General features: G+C 44.9%; 1 protein-coding gene and 1 long non-coding RNA gene across 25 annotated transcripts in view; one reads left to right on the top strand and one right to left on the bottom strand.

The window, feature by feature from the left end:
- Positions 1-26,411, bottom strand: part of KCNMA1 (potassium calcium-activated channel subfamily M alpha 1) — a 739,980-nt gene that overhangs the window by 193,440 nt on the left and 520,129 nt on the right. For all 24 annotated transcript variants that reach the window (XM_086680076.1, XM_086680093.1, XM_086680079.1 and 21 more), the window contains exons 10-14: positions 21,853-21,963; positions 19,185-19,290; positions 17,371-17,453; positions 13,781-13,850; positions 7,681-7,836 (exon numbers count right to left, since the gene is read on the bottom strand). In XM_086680076.1, the coding sequence (XP_086536202.1) occupies positions 7,681-7,836; positions 13,781-13,850; positions 17,371-17,453; positions 19,185-19,290; positions 21,853-21,963 (526 nt within the window). The remainder of the gene's footprint in view (positions 1-7,680; positions 7,837-13,780; positions 13,851-17,370; positions 17,454-19,184; positions 19,291-21,852; positions 21,964-26,411) is intronic.
- Positions 7,720-25,194, top strand: LOC147575999 (uncharacterized). Its single transcript, XR_015241656.1, has 2 exons — positions 7,720-7,855; positions 24,877-25,194. It is a non-coding gene; the product is annotated as an uncharacterized LOC147575999 (long non-coding RNA).

A 26,411-nucleotide genomic window follows, 5' to 3' on the forward strand; every position in this document is an offset into this window, starting at 1 on the left:
TGCTAATAATGTTTGCCTTGAGAATTTGTAAAGGTCTAAGAACTCTTTAATTCAATGTTCTAGAAATTACCAGGGCCAGGGGGGAACGAAATCCCTGTTAATAGTTCATGGATTAATTCTCTCTTTATTTGAAATCATTTGCAAGGAAGTTGCCCTGTTTTCAGGTGGGCGTTAGTCATCTTGAGCACAGTGGATGGCATTAGGGGAGGCAGGCTGAGCCGCTGATCCGACGAGATTCGAGGAGGGAAAAAGAGGATGCACAATGATGCTGACCCAGATGGGAGACTGAGGTTTAGCAAATTCATTTCAGTGCATGGGTGTTTATTTTGATTTGTGAATTTAAACAACACACTGACTGGATTTTCTGGCAGTCGAAATGCTTTGTAACCAAATGTAACCAGCCTCCTGCGTCCTCGCCAAGCTTTGTATTTCAAGTTTCTACATGGAGTCCAAGCTCTTTAATTTGGCAAGGGAACTACCTACACAGTAGCAATGGAAGAAGTTTTCAGCACCAAAATCACCCCAAATTGTAATTGTGATCCTGGCCCCACCCAGCTGTCTGTCATAAAGTTCTGGCCAGGAAAGGCTAAGGCCAATTTATTCATTTATTTATTCAACACACATTTATTGAGTACCTATTGGGCATCAGGCGCTGTTCCAGGCATTGGGGATTCAGCGAGTAGCCATAGGCTTCACAGCGTTTACACTGTCTCAGAGAAAAGAGGCAATAAACAATGCCATGGAAGAAAACAAAGCCAGAAGCATAGATAAGGCCATAGATGTATGGGGTTCTGGAGGGGACAGTGATGTAAATCTTGAAAATGTTATCCGGATGCTTTTACTATGGAAACTTTACTCACCCCACGAAGCCAAGGAGAACCTCTAAATCCTTCCTGGAGAATGCGGTGAAGTGGGACATTTATTCCCTGTAGGGACCCTCAGGAGCCCCAGAGAAATTTATGAGCTTAGTCACTTTCTTCTTGATTCTCCTGCATTTTACAGGAAAACTGTTGAACTGCAAAGCATCTCTTTATTAGAGATATACCATATTAGACTGGAGAACTCAACATGGTAGAGATGTCAATTCTCCCCAGGGGAGCCCAGAAACAGACCCACACATACACTGATACATTAAAAAAAAAAAAAAAAAAAAAAGGCTCCTGAGGTTCTGATAATGTGTGGCTTCTTAATCCGGGTCCTGGTTACATGAGAGTTCTGAGTTTGTGAATATTTAATAAGCTGTCCATTTATTAGATGTACATTTTTATGTTTGTATATTATATTTTAATTAAAAATTTGTTTTCAAGCCCTTTTAAAAATGGACTTCTACTGTTTTAGAGAAAGGTCTCACTGAGAAATGAACACTAAGCAGAGACATGAAGGATTTGCTAGGGAGAAGCCATGAAGCTACATGAAGGAAGAGTGTTTCGGCCAGAGGAACAGCATGTGCGAAACGTGCAGACTAGCTGAAGCAGGTGTGGCTGACAGTAAGGAGCAAGAGAGCATTTACAAGATGAGGCCAGTGAGGATTGCTTAGGACCTAGAGACCTTGGTAAGAATCTTATCTTGGTGAGATGAGATGCCTTGGTAAGATTCATGCAGAAGGGTGACAAGATCTGGTTCACACCTGCGAAGGATTGTCCTGGATGCTTTACTGAAGATACACTGGAGTGGGGGAGGGATAAAAACAGAGCAGGGAGGATGTTAGGAGACTGGTATATCGCTGGAGGAGACCGAGGATGGTGGTGTGGATCTGACAGGAGGAGTGGCAGTGGTGAGAAGCGCTCAGATCCTGGGCATATTTGGAAAGTCAAACAGAGAGGATTTCCTGCTGGATTCAATGTGGTGCATGAGAAAAAGAAAGAAGCTAGGGATGACTCCAAATATTTCAGTAATGGCATCACCCACAGTATAATGGGAGGAGACAGGTTTCCAGACAAGGAACTGGAATTCAATTCCGGGTATGTTAGGTCTCAGATGAGATAAGGCATTCAAATAGAGATGCTGAGTATCAGTTAGACAGATAATATCGGGTCCAGGGAGAGGTTCTGGATGGAGAAATAAATTTAGGAATCCTTGGGGCATCTGGGTGGCTCAGTCAGTTAAGCATCTGACTCTTGATTTGGGCTCCAATCATGATCTCACAGTTTGTGGGTTCGAGCCCTGCATGGTACTCTATGGTAACAGCACCAAGCATGCTTGGAATTGTCTCTCTCCCTCTCTCTCTGCCTTTTCTCTCTTTCTCAAGAATAAATAAACATTTTAAAAAATGGGAATCCTCTATATATCTAGGATTTATGAGAATACACATGTGAGTATATTTGTATTGGGAGCTGCTCTCTCCACTGGTGAGGGTATCTGCAGAAGTCCACTGTCATGACACCATTTGTGCTTAGGATGACACCCAAGGGTATGAAATAGGCAACAGTTTGGCTCTCACTATCTAACTTGCACTACGTGGATTTACTTTGCCAGACAAACCCTCTACTCTGACACCATTAGCTTCCCCTCCTAGAAACAGAAAGCCACCTTGACCTCAGCCTTATCCGTTGCAGCCCTGGCCCCCTTTAAGAGATCCTGTCACCCACCTCGCTCCTGTCCACACAGGGTTGAGCCCTGTTTCTAGTATGTCTCCCTCACCTGGGTGAACACCTCAGATCTGCAGAGCTCATACCCACCAGCCAATAAGAACTGTTTGTTTTCTCCCAGAAGCATCTACTGAAGCCAATTAGCTTTACCTCCTGAATACAGCAGTGAGTGATGTCACTTCCTTCTGGAAAGCCTGGGGCATTTCCCCAGCCTGACTCATCCCAGCCTAGGTTCACATGTCTTGATGCAGTGAATTCTGCCCTTATAGAGCTGGCCAGAGAGAAAGGCCATCAAGACCCAGAGAATGGGGCTTGCAAATGTGTGCCCATACATCCCAGTCATAACAGAAGCTTCCTGAAACTTATGAGTGCCTCCTAGCCATGAAGATGACAGTGAGATTAGCACCCTGTCTGGAATACAGTAGGTATTCAGGAAATCTCTACCAAAGCAACCGTTTCCATAAACTACAGAAAGCTATGATGCTAGCATTAGCGAAGGTCCCCCTTACCATTTACCATATTTCCTCTTGGTGTACCCAAGGACCTGGAGACAGTTTGTTTGGTCTGAGACATGAATTTGTCAATTCTAGGCTTTCTGCCCTCATATAGGTTGCTGAACTTCTCATAACCCACAGCGTCTGCCACTGGAAAGTGGGGATGATAATAGTGCCAGTTTTGGGTTCGGTCACTGTGAGAAGTAAATGTCTGATAAAACACTTAGCCCAGGGCTGGGCACACAGTTAGAACTCACTATAGTTCAGCCATTATTACAGTCTTGATTTATATTTCTAGCTCCTAAACCATAATGCATTCACACATGCATATAAGAAACACATCTGCACATAAACACAACCCCAAATAAAGGTATTAAAATGATTTGTTTGGCTACAAGTAGCACCAGGACTATGTATTTATCTTAATATGGTAATATCAATAATGAACAAACGTTTTTCATGTCCAGCAAAGTCCACTGCAGCCAGGATATGCTCTGAAGAACATGGACCTGATTTTCCTATGGCGTCCTCACTCGGAAATAGAAAATGTGATAGAGGAGACCGTGTTGTGATCAATATTAAGTAACATTTCACCCACAAATTCCAAAGCTTGTAAAACAGGGAGAAAAAAATACAAGAAGGACATCACATACTTTTTCCGGTTTCCTAATTGATTCATTCAACCAAGAAATAATTACGGAGTGCATGCCATGTTCCAGGCTGTGTCCGTGTGTGCGTGCACACGCATAAATGGTAGCTTAGCAGAGTTAAAATAGTTGGCAATCCCGAGAATGATTTAAATGTGCTAAATCTGAAGACTCCGTGTAGAGTGAAACGACATGTTAAGAGTTAATCACTCTCTAAATTATATACAACACCCACACACACAACTTATCATGTCCAAGGACAGCTAATCCTAGTAAGAATAATAGCACAATTCACAGAGATGGCAGGTCAAGCCCCAACTTGAAACCACATCTGCTGAAGAGAAACTTAAGTATTACATGCTAGAACTCTAAAACCAAAAGAAAAAGAAAAAAAAAAATCAGTGGATCTTCAAATACATCCAAGGGAGGAAGCCAAGTAGAGGGTAAGTGTGGTCCGTTATGAGGCAATGGCAGACAGGCTAAATAAGTTCATTGTCTTTGTCTTTACCGAAGACCTTAGGAAGATTCTCATTTGAACCTGACAGGTGGATGGGATCACCTGGTTAACACGTAGATGTAGACAAGTCAAAGGAACCAGACGATCACCTTCACTACTTAAAGGAACCCAGGGCAAAATCTGGGTGCTGCTGGGGAAAATGCTTAGCCTCTCATTAATAGGCTGCTGGGTCAGAGGACCCTTGACTGGCCAACCTGTGCCTCTTTTGTGAAGGTATTGGCTATAAAGTTAGCATGGATTTGTTAAATAAATCCCAGCACACAAGCAACTGCGGAGGGCATGCCTTGAGGGTTAAGCGGAGCAAATTAAATACAAATAACCAGGAGAAAGTCTTTAACAGTAGTTAGCACACTTGAATTCATTACCCCCAAGGATGTGGGCTAAAAATATAGATTCCCCAAAAGTTTAGATCAATTATGAGATGTTATCTCCAAAATGGAAGCTAGGCTTTCAGGAGCAACGAGGCCCCAGGGTAAGAAACTTTGCAAGTGACATTGTTCAGGGGATAAACAGGTGTTCCTCATATTTTCCTGGTACCTCTGGGCTGGGTCTATTTTGTAACCCCTGCATACCAGTACCCCATCTCTCTTTTGTTGAGCTTTGTTGTCCTTACTTCCAGCCTTGGCTTTTGGTCTCATGGACACGAAAAGCCCAGTGGGAAGCCACCGTGATTCTACCTTTGATATATCATAATTTCAGTCTTGTTCCTCTTTCTTCTCTGCTCAACAGGGGCAGAGTACAATGCACTCTGCAGAACCAAGAAATAGATGCTGTACCTGCCCAGGGCAAGGGACAGGCTGAGCTCACACTCCACGTTTGGCTTCCAGAAACGCTAAGTGTTCTCAAGGGATCAAATGTGCCAAAGCCTCGTCCCACCTCCCTCCATCCTCAAGGCCTGCCTGTCTCTGTGGAAGTGCTAATGAATTGTCTGCTGTAGGACATGGGGGACACTGGGGAAGGAAGCATGTTTCTGTAAACACTCATCCATTTATAGATTCTCTTTTCCATCTTCCCACCCGCCAAATAAAAAGGAGTGAAGGCTTTGTGACCTATGGAATGAGAGATGATACATAAATATGCCGAGGAGAACATCATCATGGTGTTTATTATGACCTAAAAGAGACAAGGATCGGGGGTTTGGAGGGTAAGTACACGATGATGACAGAACAGGAGCACATGCTTAACACTGTCCTTATTTTAAATTAAAAAAACCTATATGAAGGTAAACCTTGTTATTTCCAGGTCATGTGCCTTAGCAAATTCCAACACAAAGACCACCTGAATGTCAAGAGGCCATGTTCAGAGAGCTACCTCCAAACACAGAGGAGTTGGCCCCGGGCAGAAATAACACGGTAACATAACCCTAGGAGGGAAATGTGTTTTCAGTTACACCGGGGCCTGGCTGGGCCTCTCCCACAGGCTCTTCCTAAATAGGAACTTGGCAGTGGGATTAGCTGGGCTGGAGGGGACGTCCTTGGCTCCAGAGGTGAGGCCCTTCAGGGTCTTGAGGAAAGTTGGACAGAAGTTCTTTCTCCCTGCTGGTAATAACACTGAAGAATCAGCGTCACATCCATTTTATTAATTTTCTTGACAGGCAGCTCTAGTTTCCATGCAGGCACCACAAAATCAAAACATACGCATGTCAAGCGCCCCATGTGTGGTAGGGCCCTGCCAAGACCACGTTACGTCAACGTAAGGAAGCAGAGCCCAGGTCTCAGACCTTGTGCCTGGGCCTGTGGGTAATTCCCTGCTGGAGGAAACCACCAGAACTTGGTCGAATGAGCCAGGAGACTGTCTCTTGGTGACAGTCCTCTATCCTGGGGTCTGGGCTCCTTGTGTTGAATGTAAGAGCCGTGGGAGACACAAGGCTACGTCTGGCTTTGGGGCATGCCTCTAAGTCCAGCCACACAGAACTCCCCTGCCAACTCCATTTTGCCTGCATTCAGTTTCATCCAGGCAGGGGAACAGCAGCCTGGATTAAAGAAGCCATTAAAAAAAAAAAAAAAAAAAAGCAATGTCCTTATTTGTGAGCTGGGTCTGAGCCTGGAGATCTGTGGAGTTGATGAGGTCTTTGGGACCATAGTGAGTTGCAGGAATTTTTTGATCAAGGCATCCTTTGCTAAAGTGACTGAAGGGACTCCAAAACAATTTGTTCTTTTATATAAAGTATTATTATCTATAAATTGGCTAAATAATGTAAATTAGGTGGGTACAGAGGGTAAGGACCTAGAAAAAAAGCCTTGCTCTAATCACACAGCTATGGATGCCCAGGGTGAACACGCACATGGAGTTGGTCCATCACCTCCAGCCCCGCCCTTCCCACTCATCCCTCTCACTGAGTGCAAGGCTATTTCCTCAACTCCCCCAAATGACTAACACTGGTACCAGACACAGCAATAATGGCGGCAAAGGGCCAGAGGTCTTACACCTTTGACTGCAGAGCTTCGAGCCCCCCTTTGTTGGACCTCCTGGTAACTCATTGATTTCCCACTCCAATCACCACAAATTCAGGAAGGGGAATGAATGTAAGCCCAGATGCTGAGCTAATAGCCATGAATGCCAAGTCAGAAAGGCCCAAACGAGGCAGGTTTTACTGCACTGGTCTGCCTCTTTGATGGTCTAGGCCAGGAACAAACCAAGGATAAGGACTGGTGTTACCATTATCCCACAGTCTCCAAACTCTCTTAGTAGGGGCCTGGACTCTCAACACAGTGTCCTGGAAACTGGCCTGGCCTGGCCTGTGAGGACAGGGTTGGGTCTTTCACTGACTGGGTTGGTCTAACAGGCAGGGTCCACTTTGGAGGCTCTGGGTGGCTGCCCAGTAAGCTCTGTGGGGTGAGCCGGCCGACGAGGAGCATACCCAGACCGCCTGTGTCACAGGGTACAGGGCGCCGCTGCTGAGGGTTCGGTTCATAGATTCACTCTCCATTCAAATAACCATGGCATGTCAGCCCTGCTGGCCTCCTTGATTGTGCAGAAATAAATAAATGAATTATGTTGTTGGGGTTTGGGCTTCAGCACAAACACATGGTCTGCATTTATCCGCACAGTGAGAGGTCCACCAGCCACTTGATGTAAAAGAGCAAAATGATAATTCTTTTCTTTAGGCGCTCTGGTGCCATATGGAATGTATATAAATCATATTTTTGTTTTAACAGCGGAGGCTTTGTTGATAGATAAACATGTGGTTTATCTAAAAAAAAGAGAGGATTGTGCTTTGAACAATCATTTAATGGCCGTGGATGTGCCAAATAAAAATAAAAACATAATTTTGAAAGAAGTTGGCCTTGTGCCCAAATCTGTAACAAGGAATTTCTCTTTAACCAAAGTGGTTAAAGCCCGTCGATCTGTTTTGAGTTTAAGCTGTGCTCTCTACTCAACCCCACGACAAACTGAATCCGGGGCTAATGTGCTCTAATAGGACAAGACGTTACCTTTATGAATGACCTCATGGAGAAGAGGTTGGCGAGCATGGTGGAGAGGCCTTGAGCCAGGCAGCTCTGGGCTATGAACCCCAGCTTCAGCTCTGCGAGGCAGATTGCATCATCCCCCTCTTTCCAGTTCCAGCTTGGGATGTTTAGCAGATGCGCCTGTGGAAGCAAAAGCAAGGTATGAGACCTTTCATTCCTAAATGTTCAATTGTTGAAAAGCTCCTCTGGGAAATGCAGCATTGCCCAGCTGCTTAGAAGGCATTCAGACTCATCCTTTCTTTCCCTCTCCTGAGTCTGGTGTTTGGTGTTTTATTTGACTCTCCCATTCAGCAGACGTCAGTCTTCAGTCTTCCCTTTGGATCATTGCTTCTGCACCTCCCAAACCTAGGTCCCCTGCCTCTGGTTTGTCATGTAGCCAAACAAAGTCCAGAGGGAATTTCCTCTTGTGACAGACACATCAGCCTATGCTACTAGGATGTCTGGTTAAATTGTTCATAAATTGGCTCCTCAAACAGACTCAGACTATCAGATGTCTGTGTGTTTTAGATTCCTTTTTTATCTGCAATCCCAATACTCCAGATCAATGGCTCCCAAGGCTGAGTGGGCATCAGAATCACCTGGAGGGTTGATACACATATTGCTGGCCCCTATCCCAGAGTTTCTGAGCCAGTAGGGTACAGGGTGAGGCTGGAGAATTGGCATTTCCAAGTTCGAGGTGCCTCTGAGCTGCTGATCCGGGGACCACACTTTGAGAAGCACTGACCTAAATTATCAGGCAACTCACAGTGTAGACATGGTACAATCTCTTGCAGACGGACTGATCCTATTCAACAGTTAGGTCACACCCTGAGATAAGGACCCAGATGTATGCTCATCCAACTAGTTTTAAGTGGCATGAAGTAGAGAGCCAGAGATGATATGTTGGATGAAAGAATTAAGATTCAAAAAGTTCCCCAGGGTTAGAAAAATGGGCAGAAAACCAACCAGAAAAGATTTTAAAGGCCTTAATGTCAAGTACAGCATTTAGGGTAAAAAAAAAAAAAATCAACTGTATAAGTTCAAAATGAGAAGACCTAACTTGGCAGCAGAGCTGAGGGGAAAGAAGAAAAAAACTTAAGTGTGTGGGCAACTCAAACCCGAAAACGAGGCCAACCGTGTGACAGATTACAGAGAAGGCCAATGCTTGCTTGTTAGAAATGGTCTCCAGATCAAGGGAAATGAATGTTTCCTTCTGTTGTGAACTGGTCAGGCTACTCCAGAATACTTGATCCAGTTGTAACAGTCAGATTTAAAGAGGGAAACTGATAAACTGAATAACTTCCAGAGAAAAATGACAAGCACAAGGAGAGGTGGGGGTTCTGGAAAACATTTTTGGAGAAACAGTTAAGACAGCCATCCGTGTTTGGCTGGAAGAAGGGCCACGCCTTCAGGGAGACAAGATGGTTGCCTCCAAATACCACAGGTGCTGCCATGCCGAAGAGAGATTAGGCTTGTCTTGCTTCGTTCCAGGGGCCAGAATTAGGACTGACTGATGTATATTATAAGAAAGAAGATTTTTGACTTGTTTTATAAAGGAACTTTCTACAGATCTAATGTGTCTAACAAATGGAGAAAGCTACCTCCAAAAATGCAAGGTCTTTGTCCCAAAAACTCAGTAAGTGTTTTTCCAAGTCACAATGGAAAGACCTCTTGTTTTGCATGGGAGGCTGAAGCAGAGAGCCCTGCTAGGTTCCTGCTGATGCCAAGACTTCGTGGCCCAGAAATTACTATTTCTCTCCATGGAGCAGCAAACACAAGGAACCCCCTGGAGGTTTCCCTTCACTGTCAGGACAACACACTACAGTTGTACCTACTAGAAGAGATGAAAGACGCCATTGTGGACACAAACAGCAAGTCCAATGGCTCTTTGCTCTGCTTTTAGAAATACCACTCTTGTGAAATTCCTTCCTGCAAAGTCCTGTGACAGTCTCACAGTCCTAATCCAGCAGTGACTCCTGGGAGAGAAGACTATCCTCCCTAATGAGAGCATGGTTAAAAATGTCTGGTGTGTGGGCCATCGCGGATGGGAATTTCTGTCAAGCTGAGTGTCAGAGACATTCTCCCATAGGCTTGATTCCAGCGAGTAGCCTTGGCCTTTACCCTGTTTTCCTCCCTACTCTTCACTGGCTTATGAAGGCCATAGAGAATACTGACACCACAGAGAATACCTCAGTCTCAGTGGAGAAATCCTCATTTGCATTCACATCATCTGAGGACAAATGAGATCTACGTAATGAACAAGTAAATCATCAAGTGTGAAAGGAGATTCGAAGGACACATACCCTTCATGGCACCTTCAAACAAACAAACAAAGAAAACCTTTTCCACAGAGTCTCTCATATCCCCATGTACCTGGTTTCTGCAAGTATGGAAGTCCAGGTTTTTGGGCCTTGGGTCCCCCATGTCCCCATCTGGTTTGAGTTCCTTAGATAGATTTTACACGTTATTACACAGGAAAGTCAAGTTTGTTTCATTTCTCAGGATTCCATATGGCCTCCTTTTATTGGCCATCATAACTTCCCCAATTGTGGAACATGGAGCAGGGAGGGATATACCAAAGGCTGGGAGGGACATGTGTATGCATGAAATGAAGAGAGGAAATTTCCCCAGAGTTCCCCTGGCAACTCTGTCCTTCATATGAGGGACATTCAGGTCTAGTGGAAAATGCCAGCATTATTGCACAGAAGTCTAGAGGCAAATCCTCTGTGACCTGGAGAATGAGGCCTGATAGAGCTGGCCTAGCAGGACCAGGGTCTCCCTCTGATCAGCCACTGAACCATTCCTCATCTCAAGAAGAAGGAACGTGAAAATGTGAGGACATATAATAACGGGAAACCAGGAGAGATTAATTCCAGTCCTAGTTCCAGCTCTCCCTGCACACACAACTTTGGGGAAGCCACCATAAGGAACAAAGAAGGTCATTTCAGAGAAAACACTTTAACACTACTACCTAAGTGTGTAAGGGTTGTTAGTGAGGAAGCGCAAAGAACTTGCATCTCCTTTGGGCCACTGGGACTTGGCTTCCAGGTCCCAGGCAAAGACATCTTTTTCTAGAAGCTGTTTGAAAAATAAAAAAATCCATTAACAGCTAAGTCATCAGAAGTGACACTTTTCTAAGATATCACAAACTGTTCTTTCCTTGAAAAGCATCAAGACATTTACACTCAAATCAAAAATGTCCTGTACCGTCTTTCTGTGTTCAGAGATGGCTGGGCCGAGTGTTTCTCTCCATGAATTCAGATCCACTTTAGGGAACATCAGTCTTTCATTAAGGCCTACTGTGAGGAACCACAGTTTGGTTCGGTGGGGTGTGGCTCTATTTAAAGAGAAGGTGGCAGCTGGCAGTTCTGATGTGAGCTCACTGCCTGCCAAGTGACCATGAGTTGTATCTACCAGAGCTTCTCTGTCTGAGACACAGTTTAGACTCCCCATCTGAGGTCACACTGGGATGCTAACATGCACAGATGGTCAAATGAGAACTAAACACGATAATGGGTGTCAAGCTTTTTTAAAACCATAAAATAGGACATGAGTGTCTGAGATTACTATGATGACAAACTCAGGACCAGTTTTACATGCAGAAAGAAAGTACGCAGCTTCCCTGCATCCCTGGAATTCCAGCATCATTAGGGCGCAGGGAATTAAAATTCTTTATATTTTAAGTCCAGTATCCAATTACGGAATTAATTATCACTTGAAATACGTTCAATGTAACTTAAGTTTACATACACATACCAGGTTCTTTCAAGAAAGGGAGTTTTAATGGGTGGACATCTTTGGGCATTTAGGCATGGGTGAAGAGAAAGTACAGAGAGAGGAAGAAAAATACTATTATAAGGTAATGGGAAGAAAAACATATTAAAGGTTAGGGGGAAGCATCTCATGGAACAGCACAATTATAAAGCAGGGTGACAAATGTCCACTTGCAATTCCATGAGGAACGGCATGACAGTCACCGGTGGACATGCTGCTTTCTCTAGAAGAGAGAAATGAAATGAGAGAAAAATGCCCTGTGTCAAGGTCACTCTGTTCCTTGTACCCTTACTAATCCTACAGGGGCAAAGTCTCATATGTGATTTTGCCTTACTCTGAAACCCAAATAGATTGGGGTGGTTCTAAATAAAATGTGTGGGGTATTTATTTATTTATTTGTTTGTTTATTTATTTGGAATGGGGAGAGGGGCAAAGTGGGGGGGAGAGAGAATCTGATGCCTGGAGCCTGATGCCAGGCTCAATCCCACGACCCTGAGCCAAAATCAAGAGTCAGATGCTTAATCGACTGAGACACCCAGGTGCCCCCAAAATGTGTTTTAAGCAAATAATCATGGATCAGTTGATGCCATTCATCCTTATTTCTGAATAATTACAATGAAGCAGTTTGTAAAAGTCATTCAGCTTGCTACGGTCACATGAGTACTGCCTAGGTACCATCTGGATCCTAGGTCCGTTGAGCTACTTTGCTACTTTGAGCTTGACATGAATCGCATCGCTGAAATCCTCCTTAATTTCTTGAAGATGCTGAATCAGCACTCATTGGAAGGAGAGAAAAAAAGGAACCGACATCCCTTTCTAAACATATAACATTAATTTTCCTATTCAATCTAAATTCAGCCAAAAATCTAAACAACAGCTTAGAACACTCTCACACTAAATGAAATTTCATATCATAAATGAAAGAAGAGTTTATTGCCTTAGGAGCTGTCACCAGCCACAGCCTGGCTAATAAAATTTATCTCTACCTACAGGGGCTGCTGTCAATAAAAACTTCTCTGGCCTAATTCTTGTGAGTTACCAATATCTTACTTTATCTCTTCAATGTCCTTGGGTTTTCCCAAGACAAACAGGACAATGTGACCTTGGGTGCTCATCACCAAGCCCCACTGGCTGGAACGCAACACGTTCTACAGTGGAACCACCTGCCGAGGGTTGGGCAGTGGGCAGCAGACCCAAGTGGTAGGCCGGTCACCGACAGCAGGCTCCACTCAGCAATGGCCTCTGATGAGCCTCCACACAGCAAAATGGGACAGCACTTGCCAGCAATTAAGAAATAATGGCATGGCACTGGTGCATTTGGCAGAATAGGGTCTTCTCTGGGTCACCTGACTGCCTATTTCGTAGGGAATATGGCCTATAAGATGGGACACGCACTCACTCATAACCCAGCAGGGAGTTATTCTGTTCAGACAGGACACCTGGTTCCAGGTACTGAGCCTCCAGTTTCTGAGCCTCATTACGGGCATAACCGGTTCCATATCGAACAGAGAAAGGTGCCACCTTCCCTCCCCCAAAGCTGTTTTCCTGGGAATTTAATGACAAGCTGGGTGAAGGATCAGTGCCTTTGAATGAGAGACTGGGAAGAAATCACAAGGGAAACAACATAGACTCCGTTTGTTTTCTTTCCAGTCCCCCTGTAAACTAAAACACTAGGAAAATTCCTTTATGTTTAATCTCTGGAGAGCAGCTATGTTCCCGAATTCAACAATGCCAGTTCTCATCTTGAGGGTGAGAATGCCAGATTCCACAGTCTCCACCCAGCATGTGATCTGTTCTTCCAGGTCACATGGTGCCAGGTAGAAAAGTCCTATCACTTGCCCGGGACACTCTTTACACCTTGACTGCGAAGCCCCTGAGGGTACAACATAGGACTCCCCATGGAGGGGTTAGGGAGGTCAAGGTAGCGTGTTGACCACCTGGTAGGTAGTCAGTAAATACCGAATGAAGAAATACGTGCAGCACATGAAAGTGGGAGTTGTTGAAATGGGATCTAAGATCGCATCAATGTTCTGAACCTGGGGCCTAATAAATGCTTCCTATTGAAAACATGAAGGAACACATGCTTCCTTTCAGTGACCAACTGTAAACAAGGTGTTTGCACTGCAAAAAAGGCCCAGGGAGGTTTTTACCCACCACCCCCTTTTCCAGGGCTTTGGACTGTAGCAGCATGTGTGTGCATATGTGTGCACGTGTGTGCATACGTGTGTGTGTGTGTGTGCGCGCGCGTGTGCGTGTGTAGCTGGACACACATGTGCATATTTGAGCCTGGGCTAGGCTTTAACTGACCTACCTTGTTGTGATACTGCAGCATCTGAGTGATGATTCTTATCTTCGGATGGTAGTTCTTTATGGAGATTACTCTGAAAAAGAAAGAACCAGAGTTGAGGCAGGATCTGCCTAACCCTTGGAGTCTGATGGGGACATTGATTTGATTACACCCAAATGGAGTGAATGTGGGGCCAGCAGCCAGGCCCATCCAGAGAGCTTGAGGCACAGGGCCAAGTTAAACTGTGTGTCCATTGCTGTACCCCATGGTGGTGTGAAAAAGAAATCACAAAACGGCCACAGACTGTGTCCTGGGCATAGAAGAAGAAAGCGGTCCTGTGGTGCCTTGGTGTTGGCATGTGAGTATGTGTGCACTGGGGTGGGGGCTCTGGAGCAGGGGTCATGGGCTAGGCGTCTAAATAAAGGAAGCTCAACTCATGGAGCCAACTCATGGGGCTGACGGCTTACAATCTCACATACCCTAGGGACGAGCCTAGAAACTGTTTGCTCTGAGTCCAATTCTCTAAGTTAACTTGAGACAACGATGACAAATCAAACAAGCAGTCTGACAAATGATGCTAATTGTCACACACACATGGCCACTCACAAAAATGATTTCTGAGCCGGGCTCTTAAGACAGGATCAATGACTCAGCTTTCGATAGATACTGGTGTCTAAATGACAACTTTAATGCTGGTTGGCGATAAGTACCGAGGCCTGGCAGGGGTCACAGTCTGATAGAAAATCGCCCGGCTCAAACCGCCTTCAGTCCATGCTCTCTATGGACCACTGCCCGTCCCCTCCCCCAACCCTCGCTTCTGCTCCCTGACACAGTCACTGGGCTACAGGTGGAAGAAGAGAAACACCTGGATTCCAGTCCCAGTCTTGTACGAAGGAACTAGGTGACCTTCAGGAAATCCCTGGGCTCTTTGTGACTGTTTCCTCATCTGGACATTGGGGGCAACAGTACCTGCTTTATTTACTTCACAGGTTCTGGTATGAGCAGCAAATGAAAGACCAGATGTGGAAATACTTTGAAATCATTAAAAGCTCTCTCCACGTGTAAGTTATGGTTTTTGTCATTACCGACTCTGTCAGAGGTGACATTATACATTTCCTTTGTGACAAGGAAGGAATGGAATTCCACAGAAAGGCCCACCTCCCAAGCCTACTCAGAAATGCAAGTGCGTTTATTGTGACCACCCTCACAAACTTCACACCAAGAAACTGCTCTGTGCTCCATGCCTTTTTTGTGCAAAAATGGAGAGAAGGCAGCCAGGGAGCCATTTCGGCTGAAAAGCTACAACTTGTGAATTTAGGAAATGGATCACTCGTAAGCTTCTGCCTGCACAAATTCATCCTGGGCTTTTGCACTTGAAGGAATTCATTTTATTTTTGAAGAAGTGTTGTGTTGGCTCATGCTTAATAACTCAAGGACTTTGAGCCTCAGTCAGCCCTCAGAATTCTGCTCATAGCATCAGCCAGTTTTTCTGCATTAGCTCATTTCAAATGGATCTTTGACATTTTAATTTCAAAAGGGGCAGACTGGTCTCATTAAACTAAGGAGAAAGGAGGATTATACAAATAAGGGAAAGACAGAGCCCATTTTTAACCCTGAGTTTCCTGTTCCCTTTTGCTGCCTGCGCCTTAGTTCTGATTCTGGTTAATGAATGGCATCATTAAACTTATGATGGTAACTTTGTTCGGGAAGTTTTATGTCTTGGCATCATGCCAATCACCCTGATAACTTACATGTCTTCATACTAGCCCTACCGCACTTAAGTAAAATACTGCGATTAAGAGAATTGCCCGTTTCAAAGCTATTATTCATTTCAATTATTCACTTTTGGGGGAAAAAAAAAAAAGCCCTAGCCCTAAACTTCTCTGGGGGGATCAAAACATTAAGCTTTATCTTCTTTTGTTTTTTATGTTTGCAAATCTGAAGATAATGAAGCCCAGTTCCTTAAAAGGGACATTTTTATCATTTCAAATGACACAAAAACGCAGGGAAGGATGGAAATCCTAGTTCAAGGAAAGGCTCACTGAAGCACTCTCTGCTGAGCTGTTGTAGTCACTTTCCAGCTGTGACTAGTGGGCGGACCGAGGTGTGGACACATGTCCCCATTCCATCATCTCCCCGTAGGCTGGCAAGTCCCACGCTTACAAGAGTTCATGCATCAACTTCCTTAAAACAACTGCACTGAGCATATTGCCAAAGAGAAGCGGGAGGAAAGAGAACACTGTGCCAGCTGTCGCTTGCCAGACACAAGGTCCAGATGCTAAGGGAAAGACACGCTCATCCCAAATGCACTGGAGGAGCTCCCCCAACTCAGCGATGGGAGAGCTCATGTCACTTGGGGGCCACTGATGAGAAACGAAGGAAGGGCAATGGGAGCCTGGTGAGGAAGCAGCTCCCTAAGCCCTCACCCCAGGTAAATTCCCAGGACATGGTGGCAAACCAGGATGTGGGGAGAGGGCGGTCTGTCTGGACCAAAGGACGGCTGCTCACAATTAGGCAAGCGTTCTTGGGAATGTAGTGGGAGTGAGATGTCTTCTCTTTGGTCTCTTCTCCGGAAGTGTCTCTTTATGATTCCCTCCCAGTTCTCTTTACTCTGCAATGTACACGGGAGGGGAGAAGAATCCTAAGGGGCTTTAACTCTCTGGAGCCAAATATCTTAACTCGTCCATCATTTTGTTGTCACAGAACAGTGTTCTTCTGAAATGCAAAAAGAATAAGGAGTGGGGAGTCGGCAGGGAAGGGCCTTCTGTGGGCCTCGCCCATTCACAGGGAGGGCACTGAGCCATGTTTTCCAGAGTGTGCCCACACCCACCCAAAGGTGTTCTGTAAGAAAGGGGGCACTGGAGTTAAATAGGTTTGATACGTTCTCTGTAGAACATTCTCTTAGAAATTCATATTAGTGTTAAAAGCACTGAGAAGGCTCTCAGTAAAGACACGATTTCATTTTGGAAAACCGGTTGAAACAAAAGCTCATCAGTCGACAAACTCCTCTTTGTGGGGCTATTAATCAACATGCTACAGACAAGCTCGAAAAGCTCTAACATGGAGCTTCTCAAGCTTGGCACTAGACATTTTGGGCCAGATACTTCTCTGCTGTGGGTAACTGTCTTGTGCACTGTAGGATGTTGAACAGCATCCCTGGCCTCTACCCGCCCCCTTGATGTGAGCAGCATCCCCTAGTTATGACAACCAAGAACATCTCAAGATACTTCTAAATTTCCTCTGAGGGACAAAATCACCCACAGTTAAGACATCCCAGGTCCACTCTCCCTTAGGGAACATGGTACCCTACTTCAGGCCTGTACCCATCTAAATCTATCTTTCCTTTCCCAGTCCTGTCCAAAATATCTCAATCCCAAAACCAGTTGTGAGCCCCAGGGCTCCCATTCGCCAAGGATAAGCTTGTCTTGTGTCATCACCCTCCACAGCCACCAGTGGCTCAGCTCCCCCCACACCTATGCTTGTGGCAAGGTGTAGGGTGTCTTATGGGGGAAAGAAGGTCCCACAGAGATGGTGCTCTGCAGAGAACCCCAAAGTGCAGCCAATGGGCTGCAGAGTGCCAAGCCCAGAGCCTTCCCTGGCCTCTCCGGCGTTACCTCATGATGTTGGAGGCGTCTTCAGCATCAGGGTCAGCGCAGTACTTATTGGCAAGGATTAGGCACGCATCTGCTGACTCTATCTAAGACACCAAAAGGAAGATCACAGAACACAAACATATAAATAGCCATGCTTGGTTTGCAATCTTTCTCTGTTGACAGCTTTTGGGGAACCTGGTAGTTTCCAAAGAAAGAAAAAAAATAATCCTGGGAGATTATCTTTTTTTTTTGTCAAAAGTATAGGCTGCAAATTCTTATTATGGTATAAACATTTCATCTTGTTGCCATTAGAGGGTACGACATGTACCTTGGTAATTATACTTTTTATTTTGCACAGTCACTTAGGTATAATCTTTCCAGATTTCTTCACATAACAATTAATTAAGGCTTTCAGTCCCCCTCTCTGCCTCCTTTCCCAACCAACGGATCTACACCATCATCCTAATTTTTCCAGTCGGGAAATGGCATTAGGCAGACTAAACCCCTCCTCTCAGGTTACCAGGTTAACTGAGTAGTCAGGGATTCAGAAATTGAGACTCCAAAGTCCTTCATCTGATCTTGTTCACATCTTAACTGTGGCATAGAAGGCAATAAGAGCCCTAAATCAGATAACAGCTCGGTATCGTTTAGTACTGAATTAGCATTCAGATACTCAAAAGACAACACATCCATGTGTATGAAATGATATGTTCCAGATGACCTCAAAACCTACCGACTTATCTAAACATGAGCCAAAAAAAGATTGATTCCTTTGAGGGAATGATGAGTTATGCTAATAATTGCTTGCATCTAAATTAGGTCCTTGAACAGTAACTATTTTCTCCAAGTTCTCATTAGATTTCACATTAAGTCATAACTTGGATCCTGTCTGGATAATATTAAGATTAACTGGACTCTATAAGCATAAGAATTCTCGTGCAGGCTCAGGTCTGCAATCCGTCCTCCCTGGTTTGTTGTACTTAACAGACCATCCCTGCATTTGGTGGGGGGCCACGGTTTCCTCCATGGTATGTCACAAATTGTCTCTAGTTTTCTTTAATAACCCAAAGAATTTACCCAAATCCTTCTGGCTTATCCATGTTTGCCAATTACATGATTTACTAAATTATGTTGGGACCACAGTGAGCATTTAGATGTCAGTGGATTCACAATATTAATCTATACCCACTGCCATGCAAATATCCAATGTCCTCACAAAACCGATACAAAATGAGCAAAGTACCAGATGTCACTTTGCTATAGCCCTTTCCTTTATAAACCTCAGGTCTGCTTTATAAGAAGATTCTAACTTAGCAGATTTGGGAATGAAAGATTAGCCTATCACTAAGTGATATCAGATATCTGCATGTTTAGTGTTTCACTTTTAGTCTTTAGTGGGGGCCAAAAAAAAGGAAGCTCAAAATGTTTTATGGCCTGGTCACATTTTATTTATACTTTACCCTTCATGTTCCTCTCCAATGTAAATAATAGATTTCAGAGCTACTTTGAGTCTGATTTCAGCATTTAACATGGGAATTACTTTATTATCATGTTGTATATGAGTCTACTGAGTCCATACAACTAGTCTGCTTCCTTGAGGAGTGTGGATATTGAGGGAACTAATTTTACGACTATTTCAAGTGAAAGAAGGCAGGTGCCAGAGAACAAAGCCCTGGGGCCAGTGGAAGGGTGATGTCAAGGCTGGTGGCATACTGACTTATGGCATTAGGGGAATGGGGGTGACTCTTGGCCATCCTGGGAGGCATATGCCCTCACCACAGAGTGAGTCCCCCTCTCAGATGGAGTAAAAGCAGAAGTCACCTCTTCCTTCTTACCTTGACTCTTGCAAGATCATGTGGATTGAGGACTGAACCCTGATAAAATTCCACCTGAGTAAAATGTCGTTTGAACAGAGCTTCTAGCTCCAGGTTAGGGGAAATGCTGGCAGGGAGAGAAGAAACAGCCATTAATATAACAGACTTGGGTATTTCTGCCTCCATGGCCTCCTTTCTCTCTGACTTCCAAAAAGAAAGCCCTAGGAAAAGGCTTTCACTTTCAAAGCAGCCCCGTTTCTTGCAGAAATGAAATGGTCACACTCAAGAGGAGTAAAACCCCAGCCCACTGAAAACCCAAACCAGTACCAAGGTAAAATGAAGCAGTTCACAATCTTCACAGAGTCTGAGGCCTATGGGGCAAAATGTCTTTCATTTTGTTATGAATGGAATCACTACTCTACGAATAGAGAGACCGAGCTGTGACCTCAGAGATTAGTCAAAGGTGCCCCTGGCAGAGCCTACTGCTCTTCCCTCCCTCAAAGCCTCTTCCTTGCTTCTCAGCCCTATGGACTTCTCATCTCCTGGGGCCTGGATCAAAACATGTCACCTCTGAGCAGCCACAGACAGAGTGAATTTACTCTTGGTACTGTTCTTGGTTCACACATGTGTACGCTATTCGTCATTCTTAGTGTGAGCCATACAGATACCTTTCCCATTGGAGGACAAGGACTAAAGCACTGATTGACCTATTCATTCATTTATTACAGATGAAAAATATCTGTTCTCTATAAAGTACTATGCTAGATGGCAGATGATATTTCGTTTGAACCTTCTAGGTACCAAGACCTGTGTTGGTCAATGCTTGCCTAACATTCATTAAGTACTTAGTAAGAGTTGTTCATGTTTTTGAGCATTTACTATGTGGCAGATACCATTCTAAGCACTTGACAAGTATTAACTCATTTAAACCTCAAAACAACCCTAGAGGAAGGGATGTTATTAACCCAAAGTTTCAAGAGGTTAATTAACTGGGCCGTCTACGACAAAGCTGATGCTGACAGATGCTGGGGACGTGGAGGTGAATCCCAGCAAGTGAGGCATTAGCAGCCAGCTTGTTGGTTCAGACTCAAGTAGTGGATGAGAAACAGGTGCCTGTGCAAATGCAACCAGTCTTCGAGATCCATTACTGGTCTGGCCCCTCTCAGAAAGTCTGCCTGGTCATGTAAGAAGTGGTGGTCTCTCCCTGATGCAAATGCCCCATGCGATTCTGCCATTTGACTAAACTGACCTCAGTCAGTGAATATAGCATGGATGTTGAGCTCTAGCTGTTGCACACATGCTCATCTTGAAATGCCCAATGAGGGCAGGACCTACACACTATACTTCTCTTGAACCTTCCATAGTGCTCAGCAGAGGATGGGCCCCTCAGCTGGTAATGAGAGGCTAAAGCGCTGAATTGATCTGTGAGTTCTGCTCCTGTGTTCATAGCCTGGCCGGTCTTTTCAGAACTTGGAGAATTCAGCGCTGAGAAGAAAAAAATGCTGGTGTGCTCAAACATGGCAGCCAGTTTGGTATTCTGTGAACAACTGTCAAAAGGAAGGAGACGCACAGAACAGAAGCTTATAGGAAAGTCAACTGCTGTGGGATCTCAGAGCAGGATTGAGTTGTGGGCTGTCAACCCCCTATGGAGCTAGCACCACACATGAGCTTTGTCTCTTGGTAAATTGGGGCTAGTGCTGGCCCTATGATGGCCCATTTCCATCAGAAAAGAAAACAGTGCCACTCACATCAACATGCCCGAGTCCCAGAACTCTCTATCCCTGTGGCTGACTACCTTTTACCTAAATGGGGGTCAGATGAAGCTTAAAACCCCAACAACACTGAGCAGAAGGAGATCTCTTGCTTTCTTCCACTGCACAACAAACATGATAAGACCCACCTTCTATGTTGTTTATCTAGCCAAATATATTTTATCTTTCATAATACTAGCTAACATTTATTGAACGCTTGCTGTGTGCCTGATTCATTCTTGACATGGCTTACTTCTTTTCATTCTCTCTACAGCCCAAGGAAGGAGATCAAAACCATTGTGATCTCCTTATCTACTGAATGTAAAAACTGAGGCCCAGGGAGGTTAAGTAACTTATTCAGCGAGTAACTGATTGAGTCAAGATTCACATGGAGCACTCTGAGTTCACAGCATGTACTTTTACTCCCTGTGTTGATTAAAGAAGAGAACTTATGCACGGGGAGTAGCACAGTGTCCAACAGCGGAGGTTTCTAGAAATGGGAATTATTGTTGCAACTGTTTCCATTACATTATACCCTGCTTCCTCTTATGTCTGTGTCTTTCCTGGCCACTATGTCCCTCCTGCACTTGTAAAGAATCCACACGAGACAGCTAATCTTCCACACCAGACACTGTGGACACACCTGGATCAAATAGATTCAGACAGCTGATGGGACGGTAATGACGTATCTGACCCATAATGAACTTCACTGTTATTTGCCAGAGTTGCTCCACAAAGGCAGGTGGTGTTCTCACCACTGAACTAATGTTCCCTTTCCATTGGTTCCAGATTGTCCTCTCTAAGGAGGCCACATGGCTGATTCAACTCTGCACTACCCTCCAACACTGCCCCCATACCACCACTCCACAGATATTCAGTGAGCCCTCCTCAGGAAGCCTGGTTGAGTGGAGGGTCTTGAAACAGCAGGGGCCCCTTACTTGTGAAGAAAGACAATCTCCACGTTGACATCATCCCGGTCCTTGTGCAGGAAGTCCTTCAGGAAGTTGGAAACACTCTCCAGAGTGATGTGTCCACAGACCACAATGTGCCTGAACAGGAGAAGCCAGTTAGATGGGGCCAACCCAGCGAGGACCCAGCACCCACCCCAGGCAAGACAGAGGAAGCGCACAGCTGCGGGGAAGCATTCTTCTCCTCCCGAGGCCTCAATTAAAGCCCAGCTCCCATCCCCAGAGGGCTGTGAGGCAAAGCAGCGGTGCTGGCAGGTGTTCAGAGACTCCGAGACAGAAAAGGCATATGGCTTCTCACCTGATGCTGCACAAAATCCTATTAAAAGCCCAACCGTTTGGCCAAGTGGTTTTATGCCTTTAACAATAAGTGACATTATGCGTGCGCTTAAATGCTGCATTATCAAGTCCCTTGCAGATTCAGATCTTTCCCTTTCTGCCCACAAAGCGTCCTCCTGAGAGATTTACCGAATGGGTCTTGGTTTATGACATAGAGCTTATCAGGTAATGAGATAACAAATCTTGCTGAAACGATGATTTTGTGTGTAAGAAAGCGGACTTTTATCAGGGTGGCTAATGTGCGGCTTGACACGTTATGGGCTCTGCTGGCCATAAGCAGTAAAAAGGAAATTTTGCATTTTTCCGCCATAACTCCTCCGACAATGGGGGCATGTAACACTTTACAGTAAGTGAGCATTACTCAGGGCTAAATGGGGATGGGACGCCTATGGAATCGGAGATCAGCAGCAGGCTGTCCATCCCCAGATAGCTACCTCCTCAGGGTGCCTGGGATTTCCATGAGAGCCGAAGGAATTTACTTCAAGATGGGGAGAAGCTAGAAAGGGATGAGGCTGGAACTGTTTGCCTTGATCCAGGGAGGTGTGGACTTCTGTTTCTGGAGATGGTGGCTCCCCCTGAGGAGATGAGCCTCTTTTCCAGAACTGCCGGGACAACAGTCCCCCCAATATCTTTGGGCTCCCAGACCAATCTGATGAATCTGAACCAACCTGGCTGTACCATGGCCACTTACATTTGCTATCCAATGCTCAATCAGGAATAAGCACTTCAGTGCACGAGTTAGCCCCATGACCCAAAGCAGGGGCCTCACTGTGGAGATGAAACCTGCTGGCTTCTAATAAGAAGACTGTAGCAAGGGGCTCAGCCCAGGTCCCTGTGCCTCTCAGGCTGCTAGCGACAGAGGCTGAATCCCTGGCTGGGCTCTGAGGCATGGGTAGGTGGTGAACATCGAAGCATGGTAATTTCGTGGGAAAAAATTTAGAATGGCTAGGTCCCTTGCACCTCATAATTGCTCTGTGCACATTCCAATAAGGCAGAAAGCTCATTGGCTGGAGGCAGCGCATAATGGGAGGAAGTGATGATCACTTATGCAATGTTCCATTAGATGCCATTACAAGAGCCTGCCCTTTCGTTGTAATTTGGTGCTTGACTAAGTATGTGAGAATAAGGCAGTAAACTCATTGGTGAAAGGATAATGATGCAGAACAAAGAGTAAATCAATAATATGCACAATGTAGTTAATAATATCACCATTATGGACTGTTATTGTTACGGTGCTGCACTTAGTGGCCGGGCAAGCGGAGGCCATCGCAGGGAGGAAAGATTGTCAGTGGCTGCCTCAGAAGAGACATCCCAGCATGATCACTTTATTCTCTAGCAAGTGCCATCCAGGTACAGGGAGGTCCCTTGGCCACCCATTCCAAATGCCCCAAACCCACATGACTAACTCCCTCCTGAAATACACAGCGTGTGAGACTATAGGACGTAAACAGAACACTCGGGTTATATACGTTTTTATCATGTCATATCTTAAAATACTTCTTGTGACACGTGCATTTATATGGACGAAACAGGCTGCAAATGAGTTTGCATGTTTTGCATAAGATCTCTGATTTTGAATTTGCCAAGTATGTTCAGAAAGTGAGAGAGAAATAGGACCTCCCTCCTGATCTGACATGTGGGGCTGCATGGGGCAATTCTAATGCTTTCTGCCTACAGACGTCTATGATTGAGAATAAGCCCAGCATGAATGCAATGTACGGGCGCCTCCACAGGACAGTTCTGGGTTGGGCCCTTCCTCTCACCTGGATGCGAAAATAAGCCAGGTGGGATTCCCTGCTCTGCCCCCAAAGACGTGTGTGATCCTGGGCAAGCTCCTTATCCCCGTTCAATAGATGAGGGAGCTGAGAGGCTAATACCATCCAGCTAGCTTCCCGCCTCAGGCATTGCAAAGCTCAAAGTTCTATACCAGTAGAAGCCTGGTGATTATTCAAAGCTGGACTCAAATCAATGATAGGTCTGGGTAAATGCCTGAACATCCATCCTTCCCATCCTGTACGCAAAGGCCTGAATGAACATCGGCCAGCATCGCCTCTCCCTCTTCTGAAATCATTCATCTCTAGGACAGATGTGCAAGAAGTGGAAGGGAAGGAGATGAGTTCACCCTCTCACCCTTGAATCAAAGGCCCTGCCAGCTGATTTATTCAGCCTTAGAAAGAGTCAGGGTTCTCTCAGTTGAAAATGTGCTGGGTACATATAAAATATATTCCAATGCAATCAATATTATCCCTTAAGCCTTTAATTAGCTTTCACTTCTCTTAAGAAGTAGACAAATGCAGGCAGGAGAGGGGAGAAAAAAAGGATTGACTTTTCTCATTTGATGCTAGCTGTCCAATACCATTCTAGACAATTGAGAATATATATCTTTTAGCTACAGCATGATTTCTGGGGTGGAGAGCAGCCTTTATCAAAAAGGAAGAAAAAAAATCTTCCTTCAACGTAATTGGTATTTTTGCTCAGAAAAAGCGAGATTGATTGAAAGCAGATTGCCTTTTTGCCCAAGGAGAGTTATTAGGTACATTATCATGGCAACCTTGGAGGACCCATATTGTTCCAATCTGTCCTATATCTGATTTGAAGATTTATGACTTCCTCCTTTTGTGCCAATAATCATTTCCCTCCATTTTGTTTTCCATACAGTGGAAGTTATCAAGAAGCCCACATATTGAACATGTTTGAATGCAGTTAGAGTTGATGGATGGGGAGAAGTCGCCTCTCTAACTCAGCATGTGCATTAGAAGATCTGCTCTCACCAGCCTACGTCTGAGGAAGCACCAGGGGCCTGCAGGAGTACAAGGGATAGATGGCAAAAAGGGAAATTTATTTTCCAGAAACATTTGCAAGACTTTCGAAAATTCCAGGGACAGCAGTTTGGGGAAGGATGTTATTTCAGGGAGAAGAGAAGCAGAATTTATGTCCTCCGTGATTGAAAATATAATTGAAAATATTCAAGACTGAGAGCAGGGCGTGTCCTCCTTGTACATAGAGTGATGGTTGTTCATGGTGCATGATTTGAAGAATGCCAAAGAGATCCTCATCCAAAACTGTCTCTGCCAGATTCCATGACACCTACAAACCTACCATGTGAGATTCGTACTTTGATAGCCCCGTGTTAGCTCAGATCAGACACTAAATAACTGAATAGTCTTGGGCAAGATACCAATTCTGCATTTCACAACTATAAAGTCAGAGTCTCTGAGGGGCTGGTGCTAGTTCCTGATTCATGAGGTTATCTTGAGGATTTATTTAAATAGATAATACATGCGAAGAGCCTAGTAAAGGGCCTGGGCCATTGTAAGCATTATTAAATGGTGGGATTCATGTGATATCTATAAATCAGTAGGTAACAGATGTAAAGTGCTCTACGGCCCCTGGAATCTCACCTAATCCTAAACAACCCTATGTTCCTACGACCTATATCATTGCAGATAACCTCTCTTAACCTCAATTTCCTTAAGCCGCATGCCTGACATCCCACAGCAAGAAAGTGACTTGCCCAGGATGTGACCCAGGTCCCCGACTCTAATGCTTGTTCAGATGAAGGTGATAGAGGGCAGAGAGCAGAGGATGGAGTATTCCAGGTTCCGCTCTTTATGGCAGGCAGAGCTGGGCCAGCAGGATGCCCTCCTCATCACACAGTGGAGGGGATGATGGAGGGGTCCTCACTGGACCAGGAGAGAGACTTAGCCGGGGACCGGGATGGACGAAGATCATTCTCACTTAAGACGTCACAGTGTTGGGGCACCTGAGTGGCTCAGTCAGTGAAGCGTCCAGCTTCAGTTCAGGTCATGATCTCATGGTTCATGGGTTCAAGCACCACATCAGGCTCTGTGCTGTTGCTCAGAGCCTGGAGCCTGCTTTCAATTCGGTATTTCCCTCTCTCTACCCCTACCCTACTCGAGCTCTCTCTCAAAAATAAATAAACATTAAAAAAAAAATTTCTTTTTAAAAACATCACAGTATTGCAGCATCACTAGATACTGTGAGTGAGGCAGAAACTCTAAATCAAGTTTTTAAACTTAAGCCACACAATTTGGCCAGTCAAGGGATGGCAAAGTGATGCAAATATCCATTTTAAACATTGTATGCTATGTCCGACCCAGGACCGCCTCTCCAGTCCAAGGATCCTGAAGATACGGAAAACCTAAATGATCCATGTACAGTGGAGAATATTC

This window comes from Puma concolor, chromosome D2 (genome assembly GCF_028749965.1).
Source record: "Puma concolor isolate L17-30 chromosome D2, mPumCon1.1.hap2, whole genome shotgun sequence".
NCBI classification, from domain to species: domain Eukaryota; kingdom Metazoa; phylum Chordata; class Mammalia; order Carnivora; family Felidae; genus Puma; species Puma concolor.